This window comes from Nyctibius grandis, chromosome 14 (assembly GCF_013368605.1).
Source record: "Nyctibius grandis isolate bNycGra1 chromosome 14, bNycGra1.pri, whole genome shotgun sequence".
Classification (NCBI taxonomy): Eukaryota; Metazoa; Chordata; class Aves; order Nyctibiiformes; family Nyctibiidae; genus Nyctibius; species Nyctibius grandis.
The window spans coordinates 9,689,926-9,699,110 of NC_090671.1; the positions used below are offsets into that span (position 1 = coordinate 9,689,926).

A 9,185-nucleotide genomic window follows, 5' to 3' on the forward strand; every position below is an offset into this window, starting at 1 on the left:
AGCTTTGCTGTCCAACTGCGAACACAACAGCCTACCAGTTTCCGATTACTCCTGGGAAACATTCCTTAATCTGTCATTATAGTCTGAGTAATGCTACCTTCCACAGGAGCTTTAGAGGCTATTAACTTCCACATTGCCGGCTCTTCCATGACATGTTAATCATGTGAGAGGAACACAGGTATGTGCTTTACACACAGGATGAGTAAAACAGTGACCATGATTTCAGAAATGCAACAAGACCACTCCCTCTAAAAAAACCCCATGACTCCTCGGAGGTCTATATTTAGTGGTCAACATTTGCTAGATGTTTGTGACCTGCACAGTGGGGTACTCAGTTAGTGAAGCCAACATTAAACAGAAGTTCGAGACTATAAATTCTCTACTCTCCATAAACATAACCATTTTGGTACGCTAAACTCTCAAGCCTCACCCTACAAAACTACTTGCAGAGGGTGGTTGGGTTCCCTGTCCTTTTCCCCTTCTAGCTCTAAATTAAGCCAGATCCAATCTTCAGTAACAGGGTGATTCCCTTCAACAGATGTGAGGATGCTGATGGAGCAGGATAGCAGACACCCCATTCTTGTCCACAGCACAAACTGGCTTGGCAGTTCAGAGGAGCCTGCACTTTACACTCATTCACCAGGCAACTTGCCAGCTTCGCTTGGGGAGGGAATTGAAACAGGATTTAACCAGGCAGGCAGCCTGACCTCAGGAGTGTGATCTTCCAGACACACAGTGCCTCCTAGTCATTCCAAGCGTCACAGTGGAGCCCTGTCTCCCAAGATGGGGCACCCAAACAGCAGTGCCTGAGGAACAGAAGATCCTGCATTAGGTGGCACAAGAGGTGGCGAGGCAAGGATGTGACACTGCAGCAACACTGATTCATCCAACATCACGCTCGTCAGCAAAGTGCTGCAGCAGAAGCGAGAAGTGCTGGAGGGCACACCAAAAGACACTGCCGTATTCGGAGCTCCAGAGGTCCCGGGGGGACAGCAGGAAGCACGTACACAAGATGTGGACTAGCAGCTAAAGGCTCCATGTTGGAAAAGGATGATGGTGCAGACAGCACAGCAGAACATCACAGCCCAACAGCCATGATCCTATTGATCACAAGGACTTTCTATACAGCAACAATAGAACAAGCCTGTCATTACTTGGCTCTCAAGACTAGCCCAGGGTGACTGATCATTAAGCTGAGGAGTGTTTGCTCTGCCACCCATGCCTTAATCCACGTGCACAAGAAGAATTGCAGTGCCAGGACTCTGTGTTCTTTGTCTCCTCTTCAGGAACTCCAGGTGATACAGTCAGCCCAGCAGACATATTTCTGGTGAGACTGTACTGCACGAGTGAGTTAAGCATTACTCTCAGCTCATCCCGAGCTGGTGAGTACAATAAGCCAACTCGACATAAAATTACGGAAAGCAGACCCTCAGGTAACCTAGGCTGAGTCAGAAACTCAGCAGTGCAGTGCCCTGCATGGTGTTAACAGCTACGTTCCTACAACCAGTCTATCCCACCTACATGAAAATTAAAATAAAGCAAACAAACAAAACAACAAACAATACCCACACAAGCACAGTCGTAGCTAGGCTACTTTAAGCAGCTCACATCACAGCACACAAGTGGGAAAACATGCCAGTGAAGTAATCCTTCTTCCCAGCTCACACAGGAAAACACTTTCTAATATCCGAAGCATGATTTACGTCCAGGAATAGCAGATTTTCTGCAGGCCTTGGGCAGCTGGGTTAGGGTTGCTTTGCTCTGCAGTGCTACAAAAACCTGCCCCAGCACCAAACACAGCCACACATGAGATCTTCAGCAGACATCTATTTAACCAACCTTCATGGGGCAGCTGGCACAGCACAGGGAAGAAATACCCAGGACCTCCCATTGCCCCAGAGATCTTAGTTACATGTAAGAACCTACTTACTAGTGCTGGAAGCAGCTGCCTAGCACACAGTGCTCCCAGGATCCGACAAGTTCAAGAGTTACCTTCCTACCACTGAACCCCCTTAGCTAATCAAGTGGTCTCTGATCACAGATTCAACATCCTGAGTCACAAAAGAAACCAAAGCAAGTCCCATACACCAGGCCACATGCTGCTGAGCTTTCAGTGTCAACATGCCTAAAGAGTTGAGCTGATCCTCAGAGTTTTAGATATCTGTTTTTTAAGAAACCTCATTTCCAGACCCAGTCCTCATGTGGCAGAAACCATCATTTCTACCCTTGCTGTCACTAATTTCCACCTGAAGGAACAAGAGCTCACTTGGCTGTCTTCAAAACAAGTTAAAAGGCTTCTGGTCTCCAGATGTCCCTCTAGACTACTGTACTCCTCTCAACTGCTGCAGTCTGGAGACCCCAGCTCCAGCCCCTTTGCAAGCCAGCTGAGGAGTCCAGGACTGTTCAGTAGCAACTAATGCACCCTGCATATGGAAGATCTGGTTTTACTTTATGCCAAACATCTCCTGTGCCTAGGAAAGATCTGCATCACAACTCCATACAGACACTAAATAGACGGTACTTTTAGAAACACGATACAATATCATTTATCCTCTTTTTGAGCAGGGGTTCTTGCATTAGTCTCCTAGACTATTCATAGCACCTCTCATTAATACTTGAGCACATAATAATGGGAATATGCATATTTCATTTTGTGAGCCATTCTCACATAACGATGCTGCTCTTAGGACTCCTGTGAGGGGATCTATAAAAGTCCAGACACTACACTTTTATGCATTATACATTCACCAGTATCATTTATTCCTAGGAAGCTTCTTATTTTGTCATTATTTATGAATCAATATCACAAAGATCTATGAAACAAGAAGGAACACAGCAATTTTGCTGGATTTGAAGGATAAAATAAGTGTGCCAGGGTGAGAGCTGCTGTCAGTACTAAATATCAGCACTGCAAGTGTCTGTCTGGGGCAAATCTGGCATTACATCAAAAATCTCGAGTTGTATGAGGCCTGGTTAGCATTAGCTCTTACCCAGGAAAATGCAAACGAAAGCATCATTGAGTGTAATCACTCGCTTACAGCCACTGTGGTTTTGGTAACCATTTCCTTGTGTGTAAGGAACACGCGAGTAAAAGTTAAAGTCACTGTTGACAGGAGGCGCAGGGGAAGACACAAAATGCAACAACAGACAAAGCTACAGGGCAACATTGAGATTCACGGGAAATATTCTTTCCATTCTGCTCTATGACGTTGTAATAGAAGAATAAACCTCTTCATTTTCAGAAAGCCTAAGAGTAAGGGCTCAATTAACTGCACCGTGACATTTTCAAGGGTAAATATATATGCAGCTATGAAGGAAGCAACCGATCTTGTATCGGAGGAACAAGCAGAGTAAGAAGTAGTATTTTCCACGAAGTAAGGAAAGGTGGGCAGCAGCCAGCTTTCCACAGAACCGCACTTTTACCTTTGCAGATAATTTACTCTCATACAACTCCTAAGCAGACACGGAGCAAGGCCAAACACTCAGACACATTACACACACAACCTATGCGGGTGGACCACATCAGGCTGTGTCTGATTACCAATCACCTTACAGCAGAGGTCACTCCACACCCTGGTAGCACTATATAACATCCCAATGCCACCTAAGTCATCTCATTTTGTCCAAGAAATCAAATTACCCAGGTCATACAAGGAGTCTCTGACCATTCTCACATTCCTGTCTGGTGGTATCTTACACAGCTTCTTGCAAATATCTCACCAGGCTACACTGCTAAGCACAGAATTTAACTAAAGCTCCTTTGCCATCACATAAGGAGAAAAATGCATTGCTGCAGTTGTAACAGTGATGAAATCACTCCTTTTGCAGGAAATGTCTTTCAGCTGCTTCCTACCAGGCAGTTATTTGAAGCAGGGTGACAAACAGAACATGAACAAAGGTTTTGAAAGACGTGCAATAAGCAAATCCAGCAGCATAACGCTTCATACAAATGCAAACTATAGATGAAGAACAGGAGCAGCCACTCACTCCCTCAACTGAAAACTGATTAAGTAAACTTAGAACATACAAAGGAGAATTAAAAAACCCACGAGATCTCATGCTTCAAGCGGCCCATGCCCCGAGGAAACTTCCGCAGCTCCCTGAGCTACTCTGCAGCATGTACCAGGCCAAAGGCAGTCACTGCTTTGCAAGACCAGCTCTAAGCGGTGGTTCAGGAGCAACACACAGCTGGCCTCTTACCCAAAGGATATTTCCAAGGAGCAACCCCGTTCCCAGCAGCCTTGCCTCCCACCCTGAGCAGCCTGAAATCCCCCACGTCCACCTCTCGCCAAAACAACGCCAGGCATTAAAAGCTTTCCAAGGACCTGGCCCCCTTGCAGCACCTTGCCATAACCCCCTGCTCCGGCGGAGAGGGACACGGTGGGTGACACAGCCCCGGGGGGCCGCGGGGCCGGGGTGACGCGGGCAGACTACAGCACCCAGAAGGCACTGCAAATAGGCTGTACCGACCGCCTGGGACTCCTGCTTGGGGTGACGCGGAGGCCACCGGAGCCAATCCACGGGAGAAGGAGGAATGTCAACAAACACGGCAGCCCGCAGGACGCGTGATATCGGGGACAGGGCAGGCAGCTCCAGATAAGCCACCCCAGGGCCACCCAGGGGCCCGGCGGAGCCAGCAGTCACACAGCCGTCACTCGCAAACATCAGACCTTGGGGAGGCTGTGCCGACGCCAGCCCCTCCATCCAGAAACAGAAGGGTTCCATTTTAGGCTTTTAGATCCTGCGGTATTTTTTTAAAAAGCATCATGAATGTCAAAGAAAACTTGCCCCACGACCCAGCAGGATTTTTTTTTAACTAAAAATTCAAGGGGAAAAAAATGTCATTGGGTAAGGTTGGTTTCAGAGTGGATCAGTCTAGCCCCTTAGATTAGATCTTCAGAGCTGACTTTGAAGGAAAAAGCAACTGCGGGAAACCACAATAATCTAAAAATGTCTGTTGCAATTTTTAACACTTAGTGATTGCCACAAGGACAACAGAAAAATGCAAACGAAAATCCTCTGGAAATGAAGACAATCATATGCTACAAAGTCATGCTCACACTATTTTTATATTGCCTAGGAAAAAAGAAATCTTCTTAGGGAGTGTATCCAGACCAGGGAAAAAAAATAAAAGGTAGGCATACCAAGAATAACTACTGTAATTTTATTTTGAACATTTTGAGAACTTAAGAGCTTCCAACACAGCCATATTCACCACACACTGCATAACATCCTGGGAGCAGGAGCTCCCACCTCAGCTCCCAACTGCATTAGAGTTCTGTGGCCCAGACAACAATTAATAACATGATCTGCTCAGCCGTGCTTGTTTATCTTTCCCTAACTTATCAGAAGACTTTTTTCCCCAGAATACACATGCCTGATTACAAAACATCTGTTAAAAACTGAAATTCCACAAACTCCATTCAACCTCTCCCAAATCCAGAATGCCTTGCCATAATTGAATGTATTTACCTGGAAGTCATACAAGGCAACGATGTTTTCATGCTTCAATTCCTAGAAAAAGTAAAACAAAGGCCATAAGCTAGGAGCAACAAAGGCCATATAGAACAAAGACTGAAGAAAACAAGTCAGTCTACCTTTACCTTAAGTATTTTTATTTCCTTGCCCAGCAGAGTTTGAGATTTTGCAAGGTTTTTCTTGTTAATGCATTTCACTGCTACTTCCAGCTCAGGTTTCTGAAAGAGTGCATATGTAATTCAAAGATAAATGTAAATTTCACCATTAATTTACATTAGGATAAGCAGCCTCTTAACAGATTACAAATAGTACTGAAAGCAGTGTCTTGCAGCACTCATAAAGGCCTCTTACTTTACATCGTAATGCCTATCCCTCACTTGTTCAGACTTGCCCTTTCCCGAATTATGCTTGCCAACCCAAGGAGAGAACCCCAAGGTTTGGGGTTTTGTTACTACTTTATACGATGATTATCCTCTTACTTAATCACTAGAAACAAACACACTGTGGGAGCCATGGCTTATCCCAAGCCCTAATGATGAAAATCCACTGCCGGATTGGTTTCCTTTTATTTACCAGTGAGCGATTTCCCCTCCTCTTGGAAAAATTAAGCGGAGAAGGACAAAACTTCACAGACACAAAAAAAAAAAAACACAAAGCAAGAGCCCTCTACACACTTCATGGACAGTGGGGGGGGATTTTTTTTTTTTTTTTTGCCTCTTTTCAAAGTAAGGGCCAGTTTTGGCGAGCAGGTCTCTGCGGACCCCTCCGCAGCCAGCTCTGCCCAGCCCCAAGGTGAAGCCACCTCCCCGGGTCCTGCTGGGACACACGCCTGCCTCCCAAAGAAACTCCAAAGACAACAATAATAAATAATAATAAATATGTCTACCATCACCAGAGCTGTCCCAGAGCCCGGGGCTGATACCCAGGCTAAGAATAGCCACCGCAGCCCAGCGGGGATGGGGAGGCCGGGACACGGTGCCCAGCTCGGCCCAAACCAATAAATAAATACATAAAAAGCAGGAGGGTAAAAAAAAATAAAGACGAGATTATGCACCTCTTTGTGCCTGCCTTTGAAGACGACGGCGAAGGCTCCGTGCCCGATCAGGTCCTTCCTGCTGAACTCAAACTTTCCCACCGTCTCCATGTCGCTGCGCCGGGGGGTCCCCGTAGCCGGCGGGGAGCCTGCGGCCGGGACGGCTTCAGAGCTGCAAAGGGACGAGGAGGAGGAGGAGGATGGCGCTGATGAAGGAGCTGCCTTTAAAGAAAATTAAACCTCTCCCAATCCAAACACCACGGGGCACACACACCCCCCCACACAGCCCCCCCGCCGCCCGCCGGAGAGCAGTCAGGAGCCGGAGACCCGCTGGCGGGGGGAGCCCCTCTCCTGTGAGCCCCCGGCAGCCCCGCGCCGGGCTCCTCTCCCCCACCTCGCCCTCGTCCATGGGCTGCCTCTTCCTGCGGAGCGGCCGGGAGCTGGTCATTGTTAGAGGCCGGGGCGAAGTTGGCTCCTCAGCAGCGGGCCTTCCCCATCTCCTCCTCAGCACTGACCGGCGCGGCTCCTCCGGCAGCCGCTTCAGGCGGGGCTCTCCATGACGAGCCCCGGCCCCCCCCGCCTCGCAGGCGCGGCTTCGCGGAGAGTCCACCTTAAGCGCGATCCACCTTAACGCCCAGTCCACCTTACGGGAGCGGTCCACCTTAAGCGCGAGTCCACCTTAAGGGCCGCCTGCGCCCCTCGACTGTTTGTACACAGCGGGGCCGCGGTTACCCCGCGGGTGCCGCCGCTCGCCCGGGCTTCGCCTGCCGGTCGGGCCTCGCCGCCGCCCGCGCCCAGACAAAGCTCTGCGGAGCGCGGCGCGGACGGGAGCAGAGTGCCGGCCCCGGCGGCCGCGGCGCAAGCGCGGTGCGCGGCAGTGGGGGAGGCAGGCGCGGAGGCCACCTGAGGCGGAGCGGCCCGAGCGCGACACATTTAAAGGCGCCGCCCGCCGCCGGCCCTGCGTCAGCGGCGCGGCCGGTACCTCGTGCCCGTCCGCTGCTCCTGGGAACGGGGAGGGTTTGTGCCGACCCGAGCCTTTGAGAAATGTTTCCAACAACTAAATAAATGGCTCCGTTCGGGTGAATTTTTAAAAATTTACCACAGGATCGGCGACGGGGCCCAGGCAGGACCTGGGGGGCATAGGTGGGCCCCGGTCCCACCACGCACAGCACCGCATCTTCTCCCACAGGGTGGCTCATCTCCTCCACGTACTCTGGCCCTTCTCCACACACTTCAGTACTGGGGCCCGCGGCTCCTGCGTTCCTCTGAGGGGAGCAAACCAGGCCTCCAGCACATGCTGAGAAGTGGTTGAGGGCCCTTCCATCGAGCTCTCCTCTGAAAAAACCTTGCTAGACACCCTACTCAAAATTAAATCGTTGTGATGAGAAACCTTTCCCAGCCTGAGCCCGGTACTCGGTTTTGGCCATCCTCAGGCTCTCGCTGTGCAGTAACCCACAAGCTTTGCCCTGTGGGTGCGGGCCTGCAGGTCATTCCCTCCATTGCAGGAACCTCTAACACGTTTTGCCCATCCCCTGCTCCAGGCTGCCCAAACCTGCTCCCACCAGCCACTTGCGCACTCACTCCAGTTCATCTGCATCCTTATCAAAATGTCTGAAGCAGAACATCGCATTCCAGCCGCAGACAAAATAACGTGCCTCAGGGGCAGCACCCCTGCTCACGCGCTCCAGCCTGAAGTTCTCTTTTTACACGATTGCACCGTATTGACCTGTATCAACACTGCAATACCAAACACCCACAGCCCTTACAAAGCCAGCGGCTCTACAGATACGCGATGCAAAGTGTGCTCAGTATCGTGACGTTGAGCATCTGCAGTTATCGCTGTTTCTGGCAAAAATTAGGAACAAGCAGCACCTCACAGCATCAGGCCTTGTTTTCTACACAAAAGCAGTGGCTGACTGATACGACGTCTAGCCTGTGGTCTGTTGCGCTTGGTTGATAGATAACTCACGTTCAAGTACCATCCTGCGCTTAAAATGTCGGTGGAATAATGACAGCATATACCAAACACCAATATAAAAGTAGCAGTGCCTGACTGGTGGTATTTTGCATCTCAAATTCCAGCAGTTACTTGGTGCTTAGTGGGAACTGTAAAAGTTATAAGGGAATTCAATGGAAATTTCAATAGGAATTTGATAACAGCGTCTGTTGAAGCAGCCTTGAAACCAAAACAAGACTAGAATACCTTTGTGCTTTCAGCACCAATGAAGTAAAAAAATACTGTTTTTAAAAGTACAATATACTTAGCTACTTGTTTTCATTCTCACTTCTAGGCCTGTGCCATCCATGAGGTCTACAATATCAGGCTTTTGTCAATGGTCACAAGGGGTTAATTCAAAAATCAACACAGAAATCAGTAAAAATTGCAAACATCAGCAAACTTGCAAAAAAAATCAAGCTATTTGGCAAATGACAGACACAGGAATTTGTTTTACCAGTTGTTAAAAGCCGCTGTCTCTAATGCAGAACATAACAGCGGCAAAAGTTCAAGGCAGGAAGCGAAGAAAATGTTTTGAAACATCTTAGCTAATTTCTAGGCAGGCAAAATCTTGTATCCCCCTTCACTGGAAAATAGCCAGGGCACCATGGTTAGCAAGTGCGCTCTTGCATGAACTGCGGTAAAATCTCTAGTGACCACAGGTGTTTCTGCCTTTAC

The 9,185-nt window shown here is 48.8% G+C and overlaps 1 protein-coding gene across 5 annotated transcripts in view; it reads right to left on the reverse strand.

The window, feature by feature from the left end:
• ULK1 (unc-51 like autophagy activating kinase 1) overlaps window positions 1-7,351 on the reverse strand; it is an 80,390-nt gene extending 73,039 nt beyond the window's left edge. For 4 of the 5 annotated variants that reach the window (XM_068412325.1, XM_068412326.1, XM_068412327.1 and 1 more), the window contains exons 1-4: window positions 6,906-7,351; window positions 6,533-6,733; window positions 5,604-5,696; window positions 5,473-5,514 (exon numbers count right to left, since the gene is read on the reverse strand). In XM_068412325.1, coding sequence (XP_068268426.1) covers window positions 5,473-5,514; window positions 5,604-5,696; window positions 6,533-6,733; window positions 6,906-6,959 — 390 coding nt within the window. In that variant the 5' untranslated portion in view covers window positions 6,960-7,351. The remainder of the gene's footprint in view (window positions 1-5,472; window positions 5,515-5,603; window positions 5,697-6,532; window positions 6,734-6,905) is intronic. The other variant, XM_068412328.1, reaches the window with a different exon arrangement.
• Between the last annotated feature and the right edge of the window lie 1,834 nt (window positions 7,352-9,185).